The 25,566-nt window shown below is 40.8% G+C and overlaps 1 protein-coding gene across 1 annotated transcript; it reads right to left on the bottom strand.

Annotated features, from left to right (window-relative positions):
• Positions 1-1,240: 1,240 nt before the first annotated feature.
• Positions 1,241-25,380, bottom strand: LOC308283007 (uncharacterized protein; the record flags this gene model as incomplete). The annotated part of the gene is made up of 10 exons (XM_080723394.1): positions 25,255-25,380; positions 21,646-22,365; positions 20,746-21,459; positions 20,104-20,283; positions 19,768-19,926; positions 19,155-19,357; positions 14,409-14,574; positions 3,560-4,273; positions 2,594-3,088; positions 1,241-1,500 (listed from the first exon to the last, which is right to left on the bottom strand). Exons 1-10 carry the CDS (start codon positions 25,283-25,285, stop codon positions 1,241-1,243), a joined length of 3,642 nt encoding a protein of 1,213 aa, XP_080579520.1. The 5' UTR covers positions 25,286-25,380.
• Positions 25,381-25,566: the final 186 nt, after the last annotated feature.

Genomic DNA, 25,566 nt, shown 5'->3' with positions numbered 1-25,566 from the left:
CTTGAGCCTAAAATATCCATAACTAATAAACCACAGTGAGTTCAGTAAATATATATTTGTGTTATTTGTCTCAGTCATCCGACCGGATACCAGTCTGTTCGCCCTCCCGGACGTTCGCCTCGAGTGTCTATCCGGTACTAATGGCACGCATTCTCTGAAACCTACGTTTTCAAATAATTGTAGTGGAGCAAAAGTACAATATTTGGATCCGACATTTAGTGGAGTAGAAGCAAAAGTATTCAAAATTGGAAATACTCAAGTAAAGTAAAAAATTAAATAAAACATACCTCAAAAAATACTTACAGTAGGCCTACAGTACTTGAGTAAATGTACTTAGTTACTTTACACCACTCTTAATGTCATATTAGCTATTTTATAATGAGTTTAGGTTCCATTCTGCAGTGGCTGGCTCGCTTGGCTGGTAACTCGCTCTAAACTGTCTAAACTTATTTCTCATCTTATCCTCAGTAAAGGAAATAGCCTATACTACAAGTATACAAAAAACGCCCCACTGAGCGGTCAGCATGGTGAGCGTGAGGTCGGCGGTAAAAATTCGGACGAAAGGCCGGGAGGGCGAACAGGTCAATTGATTTCAAGTTTCACAATTATGCAATTGCAGCAATATTCGTGGCAATACATTCATCATGGGTCAGCTGTTGCACCTTCCACCCTCAGTACACAAGTATAACCAGAACATTGTACAAGCCGATGAAATCATCCCCCTATCCATCAGGTTCACTGATCTCGACACCATAAAACAACAAAATTGGACTTCTAGGCATGTCGAAAGAGATATTCAAAGGTTGTGGGTTCGAGTCCCACCAGAGTCGCTAGCCACTGCTGTATCTAGCCCCCTGTCATTTCAGAAGTCATTACACAGGCCAAAAGTTTAAAAGATTCAAAGACTTTATTTGTCACATACTGTACATGAATGCGCATTGAAACTCTGCCCAACATATATAGCCTACTGCAAAATATAATAGTAGGTAATGCAAAATAAAAATAAAAATTATAATACAGATTTAAAGACTACTATTAGTTGTAAGCCCAAGTAATACAGTTGTAATAAGTGTGATTAATAAATTGTGATAATATTCAGTGATGTTGTTTTTGACATAATAAACTTTAATTTACACTTCTCTCTTCAACATTTATGACAGACATAGTGAAATGTTGAAAATGCACACTGCACTGTAACACTTATGTATTTAATCTCCATTTCATTCCCACTTTAGTGTGCTCAACAGGAATGCCTGCGTTCACGTTCTACTCTGCGTGAGGAAACTCTGGCTGCTACCTTTGTTTCTGGCACTTCCTCGTCCACCAGAGACATCAGTTCAAATCTCTCTACAAAGCTGGCAGAAGCACCGATGCTGCCGATGCCAGAGGTCATGTCAGAGCTCCCTCCTGCCCTCTGGGTCAACCATTCTTTCACCTTGTCACGAGCAGCTCCGTCGATCGCAGAAAAGCTCTCCACTTCAGAAGGAGCATCTCCACTCACTGGAAACACAATGAATAGAGGAATGAAACACTGTAAAAAGGCTTTAATATTTTTGGGTTAAAACAAAAAGGTTTTTTGTTAAAAGGTTAAAGCACTATATTCTGAATCTGATAGTACACATTATACACCTTTTATATAAACTGAAAATACATTTATCAGTTTAAAATTTATACTGTTTCAGTTTAGATTTTGTCTGCTCATTTCTTTGAGTGAAACTTCCAATTTCACTTGTTTAATCTGTATCCTTTGCGATTTCTCTCCAGATTGGATAGAATTGGTATCCTGACCTGACAATGCAATTTCTATTTACTAAAAAGCTGGAGAGACAGGGAGACTCCTGTTACTGAACAAACAGATATAGAGTCTCAGCGCTATTCAACCTGCGGCCCGGGGGCCGCATGCGGTCCCTGCGGCATGTCTATGCGGCCCGTCATGGTCATACCAATAAAAATATATTTAGTTTACTTTCAGTGTGGACAAATCATTCCTGATGTCATTTTTCACTTTTTCTCCAAAACCACTAGTGTCTTATTTGTCTGTTCCAATTCCAAAAGAAACATCATCGTTTCATCATTAATCATTCCATGACAATATTTTTGTTCAATGAGGTTTGGCCTTACAGATGGAAATGTGGCTGTTTTCTGTGTGTTTTTAGACTACTCATGTAGTGTGTTACAAAATTATTGTCTAAATGTCCAAAATAGGACCGTCATTTTTAGCTTGCGGCCCTTGGACTTTTTGTATTTTGCTGAGTGGCCCCTGTGCCATCTTAAGTTGAGTAGCCCTGGTCTATATCAATGAGATCTATCAGAATATAAACAGAGCTATGTAATACTTATTTTAACAAAATAAATATAAGCTTGCGGTGGAGTATAGGCTTAACACAGATTTGACACAACAAAAACAAACAAAGCAGTGTTGCATCATCATGACAGATGGAAAATTACACGCAGTGTGATGTGAGCGGTGCCTTTTATGAGTTAATTTAGCCAATGCCAAGCTCTGTGGGACGGACATACGGACGGACAGGCATACATACACACAAAACAAGATGTAGGAGCAGTTAGCACCGCTCAGTATTATTTGTCTCACTGCTTGGGATGAAGGCATGATCTATGCTGGCGGTTTTTCTTGCAGGTGGCTGTGGTGGTTCTCCTGGCTCTGCTGCCAAAGCCTTCAGCATCCGGCCTATGAGCTGCTCTTCCCTGTTGCTCCACTCCTCCTCTGCCACCGTCGAAGAGAGCACTGGTTTCTGATGCTGCCTCTGTTTCTCCTCCAAAAAGTGGTGACCCTTGTTGCGTGTCATTAAATCATGTATTTCCTGAAACAGCTCTATGTTCCAACCACGGTAGTTAAGAACTTCATATCTGTTCCCACACTTTTCTACAAGCCATTGGAGAGCCTCCCCTTCACTCTCAATGTGCTCCTCAATGGATCTGTCCCCGAGCCAGTCCTCCCAGGTAAATAGCACCATAGAGTGTCTCCACACTCCTTCCTTCAATGGCATCAAGTGCTGCACCAAAGCTTCCCTGTCTTTCTTTGTAAAAGGTTTGGAAGTGGGAACAACCAGGAGAAAAGCATGAGGACCTGGTGCACACATGGACACACTGCGCACAAGTTCTTTTTCATCCATATTTGTGTTTGTTGACCAGCCTGGACATTCAACAATTGTGAGATCTAACCCTGCAACTTTTTTTTGATGTTTTTCAGGCAGCATGGTTCTTCTCTGGTGTTTGAATTCCTAAAATAGAAATATCAGAATCATCATTAAAACAATTGTGCCAAATTTGAGAACAAAAAAACGAACTAATTAAATTATGTGGTATGTCAGTCAGTCACCTTCTTCATTAAACTCGTCTGAAAGTACTCTCCAAGAAGCATTTTGTTTCCTGCTATGCTTTTCCCAGAGTCTCCTCTCCCAACAAGAACAACTCTTGTTGTCAAAATGTTAGTGAGTGAATGTTCCTCCCCTGCAGAAGGAAAAGGGGTACAAATTTAAATGTTGATTATGGCTTTGATGTGAGTATAATCAGAAATGTTGATAATTGATTTGCTCACCTCTGAACAACTCTCTTAGAACTCTTCTTTGTCTCTGTACCTTCAGCCTATTCCTTTTTGCTCTTCTGTCTTGAGCATGCTTCTTGGCTTCTATCAGTGCAGCACGGCCAAGGTCAATCGCATACTGAGAACCACCATTTCCTACCACCAGCTCTTCAACTTTCTCCAGTAGTTCTATGACCTGCCTTTCATCAGTGCGTTTTGTGTTGTCCAGAACGTGATATCTGTTCCCACACTTCTCGACAAGCCACCGGAGGCCCTCTTCACTCTCTATGCGCTCTTCCACGGTTTTCACTCCCAACATGTCAGCTCGGGTGAACAGTACAACGGTGTAATCCCAGACTTCCTCCTTGAACAAACCCATGTGCTCCACGACCGCTCTTTGACAGGGTGCGTTAAAAGCAGATACAAGGCCAACCACTAAGAGCACTGCATTGGGTCCAGGTGGACATAGATGCATGCTGTACTCAATCTCCTGTTTATCCAATGCACAGGTGTCTTCTAGGCTGTGATTGTAGAACCAGCCAGGTGAGTCCACCACTGTGAGGTGCCTCCCCGCTGCTGTCCCATGCTTGGTCTCACAGTGCACTGTTGTCCTACCATGAGCAACAGGAAACACATCTTTCCCCAAAATCGTGTTTCCTGCTGAGCTCTTGCCAGACCACTGTGAGCCAATCATCACCAGGTTTAAATGTGCTGGGGCTTTCTTGCCACCTATTAATGATGAAAAAAAGGGTACCGGTAAATGTAATTGCATTTGTAGATTGAGTCTGTTGTCATTGCTTTTACAGGAAAGCTGTGTCAATCCCTAAAGGAGTTACAATACTGAAAAGAACGAAACCACCCCATGTTTTTAGAATGAACTCATCTTCAATCAGTGCTCTGAGTCTTGTTCTTTCTCTTATAACTTCAGAAAGCCTCCTTGTAGCTCTTTCAGCAGTTGCCTGTATCTGCTTTCCTACAATTTCCCCAGCAGCTGGGTCAACATCATAACAACATCCATTCTCTGCAACCATTGCCTCTATTTTCTCAAGCAGCCGTTGGACTTGAGTGCCATCCCGTCTGTTGCTGATGTCAAGAACATGTGATCGATTTCCACACCGCTGGAGAAGCCACTTCATTGCCGGCCACCTTTCGGTAATGTCCTGCAGTGTTTGGGGACTACATGGGAGATCTGCACTGAACAGCACAATTGTGTGCTCAAGGAATCTTTCATTAAAAAGTTCTAAGTGTTCCTCCAAAGATTTTTGGAAGATTTTTAGAAACGTTGCTCCAATGTGAATGACCAGAAGGAAGACATGAGGGGCTGGTGGACACAGAAATACACTGCGCTGGATTTCTAACTGATCCAGCATTGGAGTATTTTCTCTTGGGTAGTGCCACCACCAGCCTGGAGTATCGACCACAGTGAGCAGTCTGTTATGCACTTCCTCTTGTCTCATCACACTCTGGGTGGTTCTTTTGTTGGTGTCGAACACATCTTTACCCAGTATGGTGTTCCCAGTTGCACTCCTGTTACTTGACATACCAGTCAATTCTCTCCCACCGATCAATACAATCCTCAGCTCGGGCAACTGGTGAATTTGCCCTGTTACAAAAAAACACAACAATCACAATGTCTTGGGTGAAACATTTTTGAGAGCCTTCTAAGAGTCTTTTAGTGTCAAGGAACAGTTTCATGGTCTAACATCAGGCATTTTTCATATATTTTGATTATTTTCATATAAGCTGCATATAGGAACTGTCATGCCCTACCACAGTTTTGAACCCAGGTCTCCCGTACAAGTTCGGAAGATTTGACAACTAAGCATTTTGACCTTAAGGCATTACCACATGTCAACCAGTAGAGGTCCTTGTAGACCACAGGATTTACATGCAGACATGCAGGAACAGCAGCACATAGATAGGCCTACAGTATATTTTATATTCTCTATCATATAGATTGGTCAAAATAAAACAGATATAAAAATACAGTAGCTTTTAAAATCATCGAAACTTATGGTTAGAACTAAGTATTTATCTTAACTATTTCAAGAGCCTTTCAGATGACAAATGTAATAAAATAATAAGAAAGATACTACAAAAGATTAATTTAAACCACTTTGAACCTTATAGCATCCTTATTTTGTGTGGATTATTCACCAAAGAATATACAAGTCACAAATATTTGTTAACTTGTATATGTTTTCTGCGAAGAGATGTAGAGGGAGGGAGGGAGAAAAGAATGGACCAAGTAAAAATCAGGACCCACTCAACGTATTAGTTAACCAAGTGCTGTGTGTACAAAAGTTCCAGCCAAGATGTTATTCTACATCCATCATCCATACTCTAACATAGTACAGAATGATTGTAGGCTAAGCCTAATTGTAGGCTATAAGATGTAAAGAAAAATATATAGGCCTATATATATATATGTAACAGAGGTGATCCGGACCTCCCCACCCTGTTTCGAACCCGGGTCTCCCACGCCAATATCTTAACCACTAGACATCTCTTTGATCCGGGGGAGATACTAGACTTTTGAGGCTTCCAGGCTGGGGCTGCGACTCTCTCCGTCACACTCAACCCCCTTTGACCTCCTCCTACGGGGAAGCCCGAATCCGGGTCATGGCACCAATGTAACGGAGGTGATCCGGACCTCCCCACCCTGTTTCGAACCCGGGTCTCCCATGCGAAAGTCCAATACCTTTACCACTAGACCAAAGAGACATGGGATACTAGACTTTTGAGGCTTCCAGGCTGGGGCTGCGACTCTCTCCGTCACACACACACACACACACACACACACACACACACACACACACACACACACACACACACACACATATATATATATATATATATATATACATTAAGTCTTGAATCTTTACATTCTCTGAGTTAAATTAACACAATGTACAGTGTATATAGCACACTAATCAAATATTTTAACAAGAACTCACCAGAGTTGGAGACCAAATCTGTGCTATCCATTTTACTCTTGGCCCCTTCTATTTCGCCACACCTTTGCAAATACACATCTGAGTCTGAGACACTTATACCTGGCGGACACACTGGAATTCCTACTATGGACTTGTATAGGGAAATTCCCCATGCACTGAGAAGTTCATAAAGGGAAGTTCATCACAAGATAAACATAAGGAACAAAAAACGGCTGAGTTGACATACTGTAGAAGTGACCAAGAGTAAAAATGGTTTCATCTCATTAATACCTCCCCTTGTGCTCTCCTGATATATGTTTATTCAGGCCAATTTTGAAAGAGACCCTGATACACACTCTTCAATGCAGTGGTTCTCAACCTGCGGGTTGAGACTTGAGACCCAGGGTCCCTGGGTCCCCAGATGACAGTGAAGTGACAATTTAAGGACTTTTAACGATGTGAAAATAAATTAACTAAAAAAAGACCACTACTGCATCAAAAGTAATCAACAAACAATACATAAAAACTGGTCAAATATTGGCCAAATTGTCAAATAACAAAAGAAAGAGGCAAACACTGTGAAAATAAATGGTCTAAAACGACACGCTGCACTTATGCATTATATGTGCAACCGATCGATTCAAACTAAATGTAATCCCTCAACTCTTAGCTACATTGCACATGCTTTTCAGGGTGGGGGGTCCCTATAGTTCAAATATGATTATTTTTGGGTGTCACCACCTGAAAATGTTGAGAACCACTGCTTTAATGCCTGGATGGTGTCAGGGCATTGCACATTTTGGTGGCAGAGTAGTAGAATGATAATGTTCCCATTTTTGTGTTTGTGCTACATTTGGGTGGTACCAGATCATCGTTGGCTGCCCCCCTCTAGTGTTGTGGTTGTGTGTGTCAATCACTTTGGAGACGTACAGTAGACAGGTACAGTATGAGGGTATGGAGGGCACTGCCCCTTTGACTATCTCAACCGATCCCATTGATATTTTCTTAACTTTGTCCTCTACCCAGCAGCCATCCCAAACTAAGTGTGTTGGAATTAGGTGGGTCATGGGCTTAAGGTCGTATGATCTTGTATCAGTTTGTTTTGGGAGGTCTGAAGCTTTAGTGATATGACACCTAAGTAGCAGGCACCAGGTCATAGCAGAAAGCATTATGGGCCACATTTTTCTGTCAAACAGTTCACGTACCTTTCAATATATAGCACAACAATCAAATATTTTGTAATTCTTACCAGAGTTGGAGATAAATTCTTTCTAGACATTTTTTATCATTAGTCATGACGAAGCAACCTGTCTTTGTCTGTTTTTGAGCATTGCTAACCGCTCCTACATCTGGATTTGTGTGTATGTCCGTATGCGACGATTAATGAAATTAACTCATAAAAGGCCCCGCTCACTTCACACTGGGTGTGATGATTCGTATTATTCAGGGAGATTTACACTGTTGTGTCACAATGTATAAATTATAAGCTTAAATTTAAGCCTTCTTACAGTGCCTAGATTCCTCTGGATTGCATGTGTCCAGCTGTCCCCAAGTGTGGCCCACTTTATCTTAGGTGTACAAGTAATACTCCCTAAGGTAAAGTAGCGACCATAGAGGGTACCAGCTAATTTGTCTATTTAGACTTATACCTAAAGTTTAAAAAGGCAACAAATATACATACGCATATGTTGACATGGTGGGGGAAGACATTAAGTGACGATACATATTGCGTGTAGGCGAGCATAATTGAGAATAATGGAGCAGAGTAGAAAGAATGTGGGAATATGCTTTCCAGAGATACAACAGAACCCCCCTCACATGTTGGACATTGTTACCACAGTCTGGCAGAGTTTCAATGCATGCGCCTACATGTACAGTATGTGACAAATAACATATTTTTAATATGACTTTTAGCCTACTGTATGTAATGGCTTCTGTTGTTTTATGGTGGTGTCTCTGTGAGCCTGATGTATGGGGGGGGGGGGGGGGGGGGGGGGCTTGTACAATGTTCTAGATATTAATCCTTGTGTAATGAGGAGAGAAAGGAGTGGAACAGTTGATAAAATTATTAATAAAATGATTGCCACTGATATTGTCACAATTGCATAGTGAAACTTGAAATCATGTTTTTCAAACCGTTTTGATTAATTGTACAGCCCCAATGTAAATATTCTTTACAATAAAGTCATGCCGATCCCCACCAAATGTCTCCTCATTACTAATGGGCCAGGTCAGTTGACAAATGAAAAACAGAAATATATATTACTGAACTCTGTGGTATATTAACTATGGATATGTTAGGCTCAAGTCACAATTCAAATTGTGGAGCAGGGCCAATTAAACCAAAATGTATGTATCGGTCTACATTTAATTTGACACATGCCAGTGAGCATCCAGCTCTTGCTCTTCATAGAGTAACCTACAAGTAAGAAGTTTAACACATTAAGATAAAGTAGAGAAAATCTCAGAACTCCATAGGTTGTTTCAAATTAGTTTATCGTTTTGGGTAAAAAAAACATGTGCTAATACAAACCTTTTATCACATGAACTGATGAGTTGTACATTTAACACACATTTAACAAAGACAACAACAACCATTTAATCCAGAAATTGTAGCTTAATTGCTTTTCAAGATAACACCAAGGTATATATTATTAGAATGATTTGGATAGTCAAACTATTTTTCTTTTCCTTTTCTTTTTTTCCCCATGAACTGCAGGGAGTTGAGGAGATAATCTTAACGTGGGACGGCACAGTGTGCTCAAAGGACTTCATTACCACAGAGGTTGGAGCAACTGTATTTGTTATGTATTGTGGCACTGCAGGTAGTAGGTACATAAGAGTATATATACTTGTTTGCCTCCACTGCATTAATATATGCACATACACTGTAACTACAATATTTTGTCAATGGCGTTACATTTATCAATAGATTGTTGAATGTGCATTTACAATATTGATAACCCGTGCACTCAAATGCATGTCTGTGTGTATGTTTGAGACATCAGATTTGATTCACAAGTTTGAACCACATGAACACTAGTGATCCTTTTATGGGCATGTCAAAAAGGCATATTGGCAAATATTCAGCCACAAAAAAGCATATAAGCTCACAGCGTGACACGTTGTGAGCTTGTTTAGATTAATTTGTTATAGAGGGGGAGATGGAGGGTGCCAATTACAGATCCCTGGCAGACCTAGCCTTGTAAACAACCAACTTCCGGAAGTGGGCGGTTTACGGGGCTATGGGCCTGGCAGCTTGGTCAATAAAGTGTAGGGTTTAAGTGTAGATTATCTTTAGCTACGTGTCTCAGATTAAGATACATAAATACATAAAACATACATTTTGCAGTTGATTTAAATTATATGAAAATACTGGCGGACACAAACATCAAGACAAACTGAAATGTAATATGTACTTGTTTAGGGAAATTCACAATTGGGAAGTTCATAAGGGGAAGTTCACAAGATAGAATACAGAACAAGTACACAAGGTACAGTATGTCTCAGTAACCAGTATTTCATCAGGTGACATAGAAGTTACCAAGAGTAAAAATGGCTAGCACAAATTTTATCTCCAACTCATTTACCTTCCTGTGTGCTCTCCTGATCGATGGATTTTTCACTGGAGCCAAACTTCCTCAGTCAAGCATTATGACCAAGATCAAAGTCTGTTTTTGTTTTTATTCTATTCAATGAACTGGGAAAGTGACTAAATCCACTGATGTTACTTACTTACCATGAGCGGTGGATGGTATTTTTCAGACTCATCATTTCAGAGTGCAAGTGGGACAATGGTGTTGCGTGATGAATTCCTATCTTGTAAATCAGTTCTTCATTGCAAGTGACCATCATACTATGTAGAATAGAAATGAGGCTTTAATTCCATATTTCTTACATCTGCCCTACCTGAAAGCACCTCCACCTCCTTTTATTACCATCCACCATACCACTCATGGTACGTAAGTGGATTTAGTCACTTTCCCAGTTCATTGAATGAATGTATGAATGGTGTCTTAAAAATATGAACCCTATAGTGTCCCTTTTCTGGATATGTTGTATAGGCAAAAGCATGTGTGTGTGTGTGTGTGTGTGTGTGTGTGTGTGTGTGTGTGTGTGTGTGTGTGTGTGTGTGTGTGTGTGTGTGTGTGTGTCTGTGTCTGTGTGTGTGTGTGTGTGTGTGTGTGTGTGTGTGTGTGTGTGTGTGTGTGTGTGTGTGCATGCGTGTGTGCGCGTGTGCGCTTGTGCGTGTGTGTGTGTGTGTGTGCGTGTGTGCGTGTGTGTGTGTACACACTCACACACACACACACAAAGGTAAGTAGATGATATCACTGTGACATTTCTGCACCCAATTAGTAAACTTCCTGTTACCACTTCATGATCTACTGAACTTCCCAGTTGATTTCCGCTGGTTGTAAAGCAATCTAAACAAGTCATAGATGTCAGTGTATCTTCTTATTAGGCTACTTGTGTAAGGTGTGTGTCCGAAAGAACTTAATTTTTATGAGATAGTTATATCTCAATAAACAGACTGCAAATATTTCAACAAAGGTCAAAGGGGCCGAGAGTAAAAATGGATAGCACAGATTTGATTTCCAACTCTGGTAAGTTCTTACAATTATGATATTTGATTAATGTGCTATATACCTGTAAATTAATTTATCTCAGAGAGTGTACAAGAATCATCTTATCCTGTAGCCTCTGTCAGTGATAAATTAGCATTGAGGGTTTTTAGTAGGCCTATAACATCTTGGTAGTGAAGCAAGGTTAACTTTGTACAACAGACTGCACAACACAACACAACACACCAAATCTCTTCTCAAAATGTATATCTACAAGTTAATAACTTTGTGAGCTTGTAGATCTGCTATATCCTTGGCAAATAATTCATAAAGAATAGGGATGCTATAGGGTTCATGTCTTTAAAGCGTGAGTAATCATTTGAAGGTATAGCTTCTTACTATTTCATTACTTTTGTCATCTGAAATTAAGGCTTTTGAAATAGTGCAGATAAATAATTATACGTTTTGATGATTTTAAAAGCTACTGTATACTACTTTTTTCATGAATACATTTGTATTTTGACTAGTAGTAAGACGCCCTAAGGGCGAGAAGCGACCTCCATATATATGGGCATAACATCTCCATAAATGGGCATATAAAGGAGATTCGCCTTGCGGCAACCACAATGGTTATCACGAGACTGACACAATGACAATATGTCCATATAGGCTGTGGGCATTCCCAGATATGGGTTTAATATTGATGGCATCAGGGATCTCCATGGGCATAAAAGGGACAAGGAGAGAATTAATTTTCAAGTGTGGTTGTGACACAGTATGTAATTTAATCTTCCTGCTCTTCTATTGAGAAATGTAGATCCTGTGGTCTGGTAGGACCTCTACTGGTTGACATGTGGTCATGCCTTGTTGTCAAAATTCATAGCAAGCAGGTGTTTTAGTTCAGAACTTGTGAAGGAGACCTGGGTTCAAATCCATGTTATATGTTCCTGTATGCTATAGCCAGACAATCCACCCATGTTAAAACAAGGTTTGGATGTATACTGCAGTTAGTTAGCTGCATTAGTAGTCTGACCAAGCCAGGCTATATGCAGCCTATATGAAAATAATCAAAATATTGTATGAAAAATGTCTGATGTTAGATCAGAAATTGATGCTTCACAGTGTGATTATATGTGTAAATTGTGTTTTTGTAACAGGGCAAGGTCACCAGTTGCCCGAGCTGAGGATTGTAATGGTCGGTGGGAGAGAATTGACTGGTATGTCAAGTAACAGGAGTGCAACTGGGAACACCATACTGGGTAAAGATGTGTTCGACACCAACAAAAGAACCACCCAGAGTGTGATGAGACAAGAGGAAGTGCATAACAGACTGCTCACTGTGGTCGATACTCCAGGCTGGTGGTGGCACTACCCAAGAGAAAATACTCCAATGCTGGATCAGTTAGAAATCAAGCGCAGTGTATTTCTGTGTCCACCAGCCCCTCATGTCTTTCTTCTGGTCATTCGCATTGGAGCAACATTTCTAAAAATCTTCCAAAAATCTTTGGAGGAACACGTACAACTTTTTAATGAAAGATTCCTTGAGCACACAATTGTGCTGTTTAGTGCAAAATTCCCATGTAGTCCCCAAACACTGCAGGACGTTATCGAAATGTGGCCGGCAATGAAGTGGCTTCTCCAACGGTGTGGAAATCGATCACATGTTCTTGACATCAGCAACAGACGGGATGGCACTCAAGTCCAAGTGCTGATTGAGAAAATAGAGGCAATGGTTGCAGAGAATGGATGTTGTTATGATGTTGATCCAGCTGCTGGGGAAATTGTAGGAAAGCAGATACAGGCAACGGCTGAAAGAGCTACAAGGAGGCTTTCTGAAGTCACAAGTGAAAGAACAAGACTCAGAGCACAGATTGAAAGTGAGTTGTAACTTTTTCATATAAAAGAATTGTGTGGTTTCATTTTCTTTTCAGTATTGTAACTCCTTTGGGGATTGACACTGTAAAAGCAATAACAACAGACTCAATCTACAAATGCTACTAAATCAATCCTAATTTATTTTATTTTATTCATCTCCAACAGGTGGCAAGAAAGTCCCAGCACATTTAAACCTGGTGATGATTGGCTCACAGTGGTCTGGCAAGAGCTCAGCAGGAAACACGATTTTGGGGAAAGATGTGTTTCCTGTTGCTCATGGTAGGACAACAGTGCACTGTGAGACCAAGCATGGGACAGCAGCAGGGAGGCACCTCACAGTGGTGGACTCACCTGGCTGGTTCTACAATCACAGCCTAGAAGACACCTGTGCATTGGATAAACAGGAGATTGAGTACAGCATGCACCTATGTCCACCTGGACCCAATGCCGTGCTCTTAGTGGTTGGCCTTGCATCTGCTTTTAACGCACCCTGTCAAAGAGCGGTCGTGGAGCACATGGGTTTGTTCAAGGAGGAAGTCTGGGATTACACCGTTGTACTGTTCACCCGAGCTGACATGTTGGGAGTGAAAACCGTGGAAGAGCGCATAGAGAGTGAAGAGGGCCTACAGTGGCTTGTCGAGAAATGTGGAAACAGATATCATGTTCTGGACAACACAAAACGTGCTGATGAAATGCAGGTGGTAGAACTACTGGAGAAGGTAGAAGAGATGTGGGTAGAAAATGGCGCTTCTCATTATACGATTGACCATGGCCATGATGCACTGATAGATAGAGCCAAGAAGCATGTTCAAGAAAGAAGAGCAAATAATTATCTGCTAAAGGTCCGCAGACAAAAAAGAGTTCTAAAGGAGTTGTTCAGGGGTGAGCAAATCAATTACTTTAATTGCTGCATGATGAGCATTCACATCGAAGCCAATGTTCACAATCAACATCTTAATTTGTATCTCCTTTTCCTTCTGCAGGGGAGGAACATTCACTCACTAAGATGAGAGTTGTCCTCGTTGGGAAAGGAGACTCTGGGAAAAGCATGGCAGGAAACACAATACTTCTTGGAGAATACTTTCAGATGTGTTTAATGAAGAAGGTGACTCAATATACACTTCAATGAGTTCTCAACCAAAATACATTATGTAGCTGAAGCTTCTCTTTTTGCATAATTGTTTCTAATACATTTCTATTTTAGGAATTCAAGCACCAGAGAAGAACCATGTTGCCTGAAAAACATCAAAGTTATGCGGTTAGATCGGGGTTAGAGCTCACAATTGTTGAATGTCCAGGCTGGTCAACAAACAAAACTAAGGATGAAATAGAAGTGTTACACAGTGTCTCCATGTGTGCACCAGGTCCCCATGCTTTTCTACTGGTTGTTCCCACTTCCAAACCGTTTACAAAGAAAGACAAGGAAGATATGGTGCAGCACTTGATGCCATTGAAGGAGAGAGTCTGGAAACACTCTATGGTGCTGTTTACCTGGGCTGACTGGCTCGGGGACAGATCCATTGAGGAGCATATCATGTGTGAAGGTGAGGCTCTCCAGTGGCTTGTAGAAAAGTGTGGCAACAGATACCATGTTCTTCACTGCTATAAGTATGCTGAAGGCCCTCCAGTCAGAGGACTGTTTCAAGAAATGAACGACCTAGTGACACGGAACAAGGGTCACCACTTCACGGAGGAGAAACAGAGAAAGCTTCAGCAACCAGTGCCAGCACAGAAGTCTACCACAACGGTAACCGAGGACGACTGGAACGAAAGGGAGGAGCAGCTCATAAGCCGGGTGCTGAAGGCTTTGGCAGCAGAGTCAGTTCGAGAACCACCACAGCTACCTGTGAGGAAGACCGCCAGCATAGATGGTGCCTTCACCCCAAGCAGTGAGTTCCATGTTACTCCATTAGTCATGACAAAGCAACCTGTCTTTGTCTGTTTTTGAGCTTCTACATCTGGATTTGTTTGTCCGTATGTGACGTTTAATGAAATGAACTCATAAAAGGCACCTCTCACTTCACACTGCAGTGTGATGATTCATATTATTCAGGGAGATTTACACTGTTGTGTCACAATTTATAAAGTATAAATTATTACATTTAAGCCTTCTTACAGTGCCTAATTCCTCTGGATTTCATGTGCTTTTCTGTCTCCAGTGAGTGGAGGAACTCCTTCTGAAGTTGGGAGCTTTTCTGGGATCGACGGAGCTGCTTGTGACAAGGTGAAAGAATGGTTGACCCAGAGGGCCGGAGGGAGCTCTGACATGACCTCTGGCATCGGCAGCATCGGTGCTTCTGCCAGTTTTGTAGAGAGCTTTGAACGGATGTCTCTGGTGGAAGTGGAAGTGCCAGAAACAAGTAAAAAGGTAGCAGCCAGAGTTTCCTCATGCAGAGTAGAACGTGAACGAAGGAATTCCTGTTGAGCACACTAAAGTGCAGTGTGCATACATGTTGAAGAGAGAAGTCTAAATTAAGGCTGCTCATGCCAGAAACAATATCACTGGAGACACAGTCACATTTTCTTCTCACAGTCTTATTTATTTTACACTTCATTACTTACTATTATATTAGCCAACCACCAGTAGCACTTTACACCTGTACCTGTACTATCACTTTTTATTTGCATCAATTATTACCTACTATTTATTATGTAGTACGGTAATTTATACAGTATTGGACATCGTTGGCACAGTCTGGCACAGTCTTCCTTATCATTTCATTGCTCATACAGTACATATGTATGTGACAAATAAAGTCTATGTAGAGTTTTTTTTTCTTTTAAGGTGTCTCTGTGAGCCTAATGGATGGAGATGACTTCATTGGCTTATATAATGTTCTGGTCATGTGTGTACTGGTGAGTAGACGAGGGGAAAGTGCAACAGCTAACCCATTAATTAATGTTGTTTGAATTAACTACCGCTAGTAGGTCTAGTGTGACAATTGTGAAACTGTAAATCGTAGTTTTCATTACTTGTACAGCCCTAATGTAAGTATTGTATATAATAAAGTGCTGCTAATCCTTACCAAATGTCTCCTCATTACTAAGGACCGGGTCAAGACAAGTCTTCTAGCTCGCCACTTGGAATTGAATTTAAATTGTATCCATAGCAGTGAGCATTCTGAGCAATCACATCATTAAATATTTTCATATAGAGAGTACAGTAATGTTATCCCGTTTTATGTTGTAGAGAAAATATCAGAACGCCATAGTATGGTTCTAGTTATTTTATACAGGTTTTGGGACATTTATCTGGCTTGGTGCTGGAAGAAATGTACTAGTAAGACGCCTAAGGTAGACAAGCAACCTCGCCCTAAGGGGGGGGGGGGGGGGGGTGTTAGATCTACAAGTCATGGCATGTCTTGGCCATCTGGCCAGGAATGTAGTCTATATCAGACCAGTTACCCATATGGCCATATACTGAGACCCCTGGTACCCATTTATGGAGATGATGATCCATGTACTGTATATGGAGATATGCTGTGAGACCCCAAACATGCTTATACTCAGTTATTCGTTATGTGAAAGTCCTATGACATCTGACATCATACAACAATTTATGCCCATACATGGAGATCCCTGTCTGAACCAGCCACATAGATATAGGCTGTCTTGGCTTTCCGTCTCGGCCATATACTGTATGAATTCTGTTAATGTGGTATTTGTCCATTTATCCATGGGCATTCCCATATGAAGTCCTGTAGATATGGGCTTAATATTGATGACATCAGGGATCTCCATATATGCATAAAAGGGATTCTGTTAGTGTGGTTCCCCTGACATCACAGTGAACCAATAGACCGTAAAAAAGCGGACAAAGCGGACATGGACGGCTTGGACGCTTTATCACAGAGTTTAGGGCAGTGGTTCTCAAATATTATAATTTCAATTTAAATGTATTTGGCACTGGACCCCCATCTGAAAATATGTTTGCCTGTGTTTAGGACTGTGCTTTTAAAATGTCTAAAAAATATTCAATCGTTTTCAAATTCTTTCAAGATTCTTTTGAAAACAGCAGTGGTATAAGCTCAAAACGTAGATTGCCTATTTTCTAATTGGCAATGGTGATGCTGTATTAACAAATTACGCTGGGGACCCCCTGGAACACACTCACGGACCCCTGGGGGTCTCCGGACCCCACTTTGAGAACCACTGGGTTAGGGAAACAATTAAGAAGAGTGGGCATTAAGGAAGAATGGGCACCTCGGTGTAGCAGCATCAATAACTATGACATTGTGCCAATGGTGTTACATTTATGAATAGATTGTTGAATGTGCATTTGTGTGTGCATCAGGTATTTGACTCACAAGTTGGAACCACATGAACACTAGTGTTACTTTTATGGGCATGTCATAAGGCCATGGGAAATGATTGAATTTGTTTGAAGTGAAGTGACTTGGTATACACTGAAGAGGGGAAATCAGGAGGGGGCTGAGTACACTCCTTGGGGACCTACCTTCAAGTGGTGCTGTTGAGCACGCACACGCACACGCACACGCACACACACACACACACACACACACACACACACACACACACACACACACACACACACACACACTGCTTTGCTTACTTAAAAGGTTTATGGTATGTAATTATTAATTATTATTATGAAGTTATGTTCTAGTATAAATAAAGGTACATTTATTTGGGTTAATTGTCCGTGTATTTGTTACTTGAGGCTAAAATATCCAAAACTAATAAACCACAGTGAGTTCAGTAAATATGTATATGTTTTATTTGTCTCAGTCATCCGACAGGATACCAGTCTGTTTGCCCACCCGGCCGTTCACCTCGAGCATCTATCCGGCGTAACGGTACATATTCTCTGAAACCTACGTTTTCAAATAATTGTAGTGGAGCAAAAGTACAACATTTGGATCCGACATGATCAAGTAAAGTAAAAAAATAAATAAAAAATAAACTCAAAATTGTGCTTATGTGCAAACAGGGCCAAACACTTCATAATGACTGATCATTCACTGACTTTTCATTTAGACCACCAGGATTTAGTTGTAATACATGATAATAGATTCTATTGTGTTATAACCACTATTATAATCTATTATAGTGTATTATAATTATCATAATAATACATTACAACTTTATAGTGTATTATAATCACAGTTATAATCCATTACAGTGTATTATAATTTAGGATAGCTGTAATACGAATTTATATTGTATTATTATCACAGTTAAAAGGGTCAATTTGTTTCTTACCGATAGGGGTACTTTTGTGTAATGGAAAATGAAGATATTTTGATGTGGTGCGGTGTGGTGTAGTGTGGTGTGGTGTGGTGCTAAAGCTGCAGTCGAAAAGGGGCTTTAGTTACTTTGCACCACTCTTCATGTCATAATTAGCTATTTTATAGGCCTACTGAGTTTAGGTCCCATTCTGTAGTGGCTGGCTCGCCTGGCTGGTAAATGGTAACTCTAAACTGTTTAACCCTAAACTTATTTCTCATCTTATCCATACTAAAACAAATAGCCTTCAAGTATACAAAAAACGCCCCACCAAGCGGTCAGCGCGGTGAGCGTGAGGTCGGCGGAAGAAATTGGGGCGAACGGCCGGGAGGGCCGAACAGATTGGTTACCATCTGACCAGGTCAATTGATTTCAGGTTTCACAATTATGCAATTGCAGCAATATTCGTGGCAATACATTCATCTTAATAATGGGTCATTGGGTCAGCTGTTGTACCTTCCACTCCTCACCAGTACACAAGTATAACATTGTACAAGCCAATGAAATCATCCCCTTATCCATCAGGTTCACTGATCTAGACACCATAAAACAACAGAAGTCATTACAGAGGCTAAAAGTTTAAAAGATTCAAAGACTTTATTTGTCACATACTGTACATGAATGTGCATTGAAACTCTGCCAGACTGTGCTAACAATGTCCAACATATATACTGCAAACTATAATAGGTGAAAAGCTAATTATAATACAGTGCTAAAGACTACTATTAGTACCAGGTAGCAAGCCTAAGTAATACAGTTGTAATAAGTGTGATTAATAATTGTGATAATATTCAGTGATGTTGTTTTTTACATAATCAGCCTTAATTTACACTTCTCTCTTCTACATTTATGACAGACATAGTGAAATGTTGAAAATGCACACTGCACTGTGCCAATTAAGTTAATCTTCATTTCATTCCCACTTTAGTGTGCTCAACAGGAATGCCTGCGTTCACGTTCTACTCTGCGTGAGGAAACTCTGGCTGCTACCTTTGTTTCTGGCACTTCCTCGTCCACCAGAGACATCAGTTCAAATCTCTCTACAAAGCTGGCAGAAGCACCGATGCTGCCGATGCCAGAGGTCATGTGAGAGCTCCCTCCGGCCCTCTGGGTCAACCATTCTTTCACCTTGTCACAAGCAGCTCCGTCGATCCCAGAAAAGCTCTCCACTTCAGAAGGAGCATCTCCACTCACTGGAGACACAATGAATAGAGGAATGAAACACTGTAAAAGGCTTTAAAGGTATAGAGTAAGTGATATTTTTGGGTTAAAACAAAAAGGTTTTTTGTTAAAAGGTTAAAGCACTATATTCTGAATCTGATAGTATACATTATAGCCTAGACCTTTTATATAAACAGTATTCTGAATCTGATAGTACTCATTATACACCTTTTATATGAACTGAAAATACATTTATCAGTTTAAAATTTATACTGTTTCAGTTGATATTTTTCTGCTCATTTCTTTGAGTGAAACTTCCAATTTCACTTGTTTAATCTGTATCCTTTGCGATTTCTCTCCATATTGGAGAGATCTGGACAGGCATACAAACACACAAACAAGATGTAGAGCGGTTAGCACCGCTCAGTAATATGGGTCTCACTGCTTGGGATGAAGGCAGGATCTATGCTGGCGGTCTTCCTCGCAGGTGGCTGTGGTGGTTCTCCTGGCTCTGCTGCCAAAGCCTTCAGCATCCGGCCTATGAGCTGCTCTTCCCTGTTGCTCCACTCCTCCTCTGCCACCGTCGTAGAAGACTTTCGTGCTAACCAAGAGAGCACTGGTTTCTGATGCTGTCTCTGTTTCTCCTCCAAAAAGTGGTGACCCTTGTTGCGTGTCATTAAATCATTTATTTCCCGAAACAGTCCTTTGTTCCAACCACGGTAGTTAAGAACTTCATATCTGTTCCCACACTTTTCTACAAGCCATTGGAGAGCCTCACCTTCACTCTCAATATGCTCCTCAATGGATCTGTCCCCGAGCCAGTCCTCCCAGGTAAACAGCACCATAGAGTGTCTCCACACTCTCTCCTTCAATGGCATCAAGTGCTGCACCAAAGCTTCCCTGTCTTTCTTTGTAAAAGGTTTGGAAGTGGGAACAACCAGGAGAAAAGCATGAGGACCTGGTGCACACATGGACACACTGCGCACAAGTTCTTTTTCATCCATATTTGTGTTTGTTGACCAGCCTGGACATTCAACAATTGTGAGATCTAACCCTGCAACTTTTTTTTGATGTTTTTCAGGCAGCATGGTTCTTCTCTGGTGTTTGAATTCCTAAAATAGAAATATCAGAATCATCATTAAAACAATTATGCCAAATTTGAGAACAAATGAACTAACAAAATAAATTATGTGGTATGTCAGTCAGTCACCTTCTTCATTAATCTCGTCTGAAAGTACTCTCCAAGAAGCATTTTGTTTCCTGCTAGGCTTTTCCCAGAGTCTCCTCTCCCAACAAGAACAACTCTCATGTTAGTGAGTGAATGTTCCTCCCCTGCAGAAGGCAAAGGGGTACAAATTAAAATGTTGATCATGGCTTTGATGTGAGTATAATCAGAAATGTTGATAATTGATTTGCTCACCTCTGAACAACTCTCTTAGAACTCTTCTTTGTCTCTGTACCTTCAGCCTATTCCTTTTTGCTCTTCTTTCTTGAGCATATTTCCTGGCTTCTATCAGTGCAGCACGGCCAAGGTCAATCGCATACTGAGAACCACCATTTCCTACCACCATCTCTTCTACCTTCTCCAGTAGTTCTACTACCTGCGTTTCATCAGTGTGTTTTGTGTTGTCCAGAACGTGATATCTGTTCCCACACTTCTCGACAAGCCACCGGAGGCCCTCTTCACTCTCTATGCGCTCTTCCACGGTTTTCACTCCCAACATGTCAGCTCGGGTGAACAGTACAACGGTGTAATCCCAGACTTCCTCCTTGAACAAACCCATGTGCTCCACGACCGCTCTTTGACAGGGTGCGTTAAAAGCAGATGCAAGGCCAACCACTAAGAGCACGGCATTGGGTCCAGGTGGACATTGATGCATGCTGTACTCAATCTCCTGTTTATCCAATGCACAGGTGTCTTCTAGGCTGTGATTGTAGAACCAGCCAGGTGAGTCCACCACTGTGAGGTGCCTCCCCGCTGCTGTCCCATGCTTGGTCTCACAGTGCACTGTTGTCCTACCATGAGCAACAGGAAACACATCTTTCCCCAAAATCGTGTTTCCTGCTGAGCTCTTGCCAGACCACTGTGAGCCAATCATCACCAGGTTTAAATGTGCTGGGGTTTTCTTGCCACCTATTGGGGATGACAAGAAAAACAAAAAATAGGATTGTTTAATTGCATTGCATTGTAGATTGAATCTGACTGTTGTCATTGCTTTTACCGGATAGCCGTGACCGTGTCAATACCCAAAGGAGTTACAATACTGAAAAGAGAGGGTTAAAACCACTACACATTTTATATGAAAAAGTCATGACTCACCTTCAATTAGTGCTCTGAGTCTTGTTCTTTCACTTGTGACTTCAGAAAGCCTCCTTGTAGCTCTTTCAGCCGTTGCCTGGATCTGTTTTCCTATAATTTCACCAGCAGCTGGGTCAACATCATAACAACATCCATTCTCTGCAACCATTGCCTCTATTTTCTCAAGCAGCACTTGGACTTGAGTGCCATCCCGTCTGTTGCTGATGTCAAGAACATGCGATCGGTTTCCACAACGCTGGAGAAGCCACTTCAATGCCGGCCACTTTCCGATAAAGTCCTGCAGTGTTTGGGGACTACATGGGAAATTTGCACTAAACAGCACAATTGTGTGATCAAGGAATCTTTCATTAAAAAGTTGTAGGTGTTCCTCCAAAGATTGTTGGACGATTTGAAGGAATGTTGCCCCAATGTGAATGACCAGAAGAAAGGCATGAGGGGCTGGTGGACACAGAAATACACTGTGCTGGATTTCTAACTGATCCAGCATTGGAGTATTTTCTCTTGGGTAGTGCCACCACCAGCCTGGAGTATCGACCACAGTGAGCAGTCTGTTATGCACTTCCTCCTGTCTCATCACACTCTGGGTGGTTCTTTTGTTGGTGTCGAACACATCTTTACCCAGTATGGTGTTCCCAGTTGCACTCCTGTTACTTGACATACCAGTCAATTCTCTTCCACCGATCAATACCATCCTCAGCTCGGGCAACTGGTGACTTTGCCCTGTTACAAAAAAACACAACGATCACACTGTCTTAGGTGAAGCATTTTTTTCTGCTTGATTCTTAAGAGCAGTCTTTTAATGTCAAGGAACAATTTCTGATCTAACATCAGACATTTTTAATATTATATTTTGATTATTATCATATAGGCTGCATACAGGAACTTTCATGCCCTACCACGGCTTTGAACCCAGGTCTCCTGCACACGTTCTGAAGATTTGACAACTAAGCAAATAGAGCCTGCCTCCTTGCTATACATTGTGACCTGTAGCATTACCACGTCAGCCAGTAGAGGTCCTTCTAGGTTGGGCGATTAAAGTAAATCAGGCAATTGAAAGAAAAATGATTCAATTCCTACTGAAAATCAAATTATACTTTAATCCCCCGACCCTTCTAGACCACAGGATCTACATTTTTGGCAGACATGCAGGAAGAACAGCACATACAGGTATTTTATTCTCTATCATATAGATTGATCAAAAATAAAAACGTTATAAAATCATCCCAACTTATGGGTAGAATTATTTATCGGCACTATTTCAAGAGCCTTTCAGATGACACAATTAATAAAATAAGAAAGATACACCTTAATTAGCTTTAACCACTTGAAGCATCCTTATTCTGGGTGGACTATTCGCCAAAAATAGCAGATCTACAAGCTCATAAATAGTTGTAAACTTGTAGATATACTATTTTCTGAGAAGAGATTTAGTGTAGATGGAGAAAAGAATGGACCAAGTAAAAATCCGGACCCACTGCCAGGTAGGGTAGGGTGGGGGAATAGGAAACTTGCAATACAAAGAAATGTTCATATGTATACCATTGATCAACCTGTGAAGTTTCGTGGAAATATCCCTCAGTTTCAAATTTTGCCCTATTCACCCCCCATTAAAACTAATAGGGGCTAATATTGAGGTGGCCATATTGGACTTTGTTGTACAAATTGACCGGGTTGTCCATATAGGTTGTGATCCTACTGGGTCATAGATAATATTTCTGGTGGACAACTTTTTATGTCAGGGCAAATGCAGCACACCTTCCTTTGCCCCCTGGGTATTTTGGTGATACAAGCCTGAAAATTGGCATGAGTAGTCTCTGTGGGTCACTTGGCAATTAGCCTCGGAAACCCAGACTTACTTGGCAATTAGCCACCCACAGTTACTTGAAATTTCAATATGGCAGCCATTTTTCAAGATGGCCACCACCTTAGTGGAGCACCAAATAAACCATTATCACTTAATATCACTTAACTGCTCCACAAGGTGTCGGCCATCTTGAAAAATGTCCGCCATCTTGAAATTTCAAGTAGCTGTGGGTGGCTAATTGTCAAGTGACCCACAGAGACTGCTCATGCCAATGTTCATACTTATATCACCAAATAAACTATTATATCACATAACTGCTCCACTAAGGTGTCAGCCATCTTGAAAAATGGCCACCATCTTGAAAATTCAAATTCCTCTGACAATTATCTTGTCAAGTGACCCATGGAAAATGCTCATGGCAATTTTCATGATTGTAGCACTTATTCTGCTCCAGGACATAGAAGGGGGCCTATTACCCCATAGAGGGGGGCCTATTACCCCAGTAGTGGGGCAATAGGCCCTTTTTACATGTTTTTCTTTTTGTACTATAAAATCAAATGTATCTAATTTTTCAACATGGTGCCCATATAGGTGTATTGGGTAAAGCATTGTTAACATGTACATACTGAATTAATATCAAAATGTATTTTAATTGGTCATAAAATAGTCATTATCCTTAAGGGGGGCCTTTTACCCCACCTTACTCTATTAGTTGACCAAGTATAGATGTTTTATTAAGTGTTTTAACAGTAAAACAGTCAATGCAGTGTGTTGTACAAAGTTAACCTTGCTGCAGTGCACTGCCAAATTCCAAGATGTTACACTGCATCCATCATCCATTCCGACTCCGACTGCTGACGGGGCCATCAATAAATGGCAAGAAATATGGTGAAGCTGCAGTGGCGTCAGTTCAGAAAAAGGTAAGGTATGGCAACATGACTGGTGTCTTGCACGCGCGCGAAGGCGCGCGTGCAAGACACCAGTCATGTTGCCATACCTTAGCAACAGGCATGATATATTTGTTTTAAGAAGTACATTCTAATTTTTTTCCCCAAAATGTCTATGGTTTCTTGGGCTGGATATGGCAATAATGAATTGCACCTGTGCAGCTGGCCTGCGGAACCTGGGAATATACCATTCTGTCAAGATGGGGAGAATACAAGTGTGGAGAATATAATTATAATACCTTGTTAAATTTTGCATTTGTAGTTATTTTAATGTAATTTAAGAACATAACCAGCAGAAAGACAATGAGACATTCATGGATTTATTTTATTTTAAAGTAACTTGTATTATCCCCCCTGGACCCAGGGTATGGTAGCTGCATACCCCTGCCATACCCAATTGACGCCCCTGTGAAGCCGCCTTTGGTAGCTATGGACCAAGGATCAGGAACCTACTCCCCTTACATATTAGACTGATAACCTCAGTTGATGACTTCAAGAGGCAGCTAAAACCCCACTTTTATAACCTTGCCTTTAACTGATCTAATTTTCAACTACTTTTTTCTTCTCTTGTTCTTCTTTTTTAACTTCTTACAATGTCTTAAAGTGTTTTTTTTCTTGTTCTTTTAACCTGAATGTAAAGCACCTTGAAATGCATTAATGTCTGAAACATTCTCTATAAATAAAGATTATTATTATATTATTATCATTTTGTACTCTAACAGATTGGCTATAAGATGTAAAATAAATATATATAGCCTACGTCTTGAATATTGTGCACTCTCTGGGTTAAATGAACACAATGTAGGCCTACAGTGTATAGCACATTAATCAAATATTATAATTGTAAGAAGAACTTACCAGAGTTGGAGACAAAAACTGTGCTATCCATTTTTACTCTTGGCCCCTTCTACTGTATTTCACCTGTTGTTGAAATATTTGCAGCCTGTTTACTGAGACATAACTTCAATAGATTCTGGAGGTCGGACACACCTTATGCAAGTAATAAAGAAGACAAACTGACATGTACTATATATGGACTTTTTTCGATTGCTTAATAACCAGCGAAACTGGGAAATTTACAACTGGGAAGTTCACAATGTCATGAAGAGGGAAGTTCACTAAATGCACAGTTCAACAACAGTTCACATGAGTGATGTAACTTACTTACCT

This window comes from Nannobrachium achirus, assembly GCF_963921795.1.
Source record: "Nannobrachium achirus genome assembly, chromosome: 4".
Classification (NCBI taxonomy): Eukaryota; Metazoa; Chordata; class Actinopteri; order Myctophiformes; family Myctophidae; genus Nannobrachium; species Nannobrachium achirus.
The sequence above is the reverse complement of the archived record's forward strand: the minus strand, read 5'-3'. Positions and strand labels throughout refer to the sequence as shown.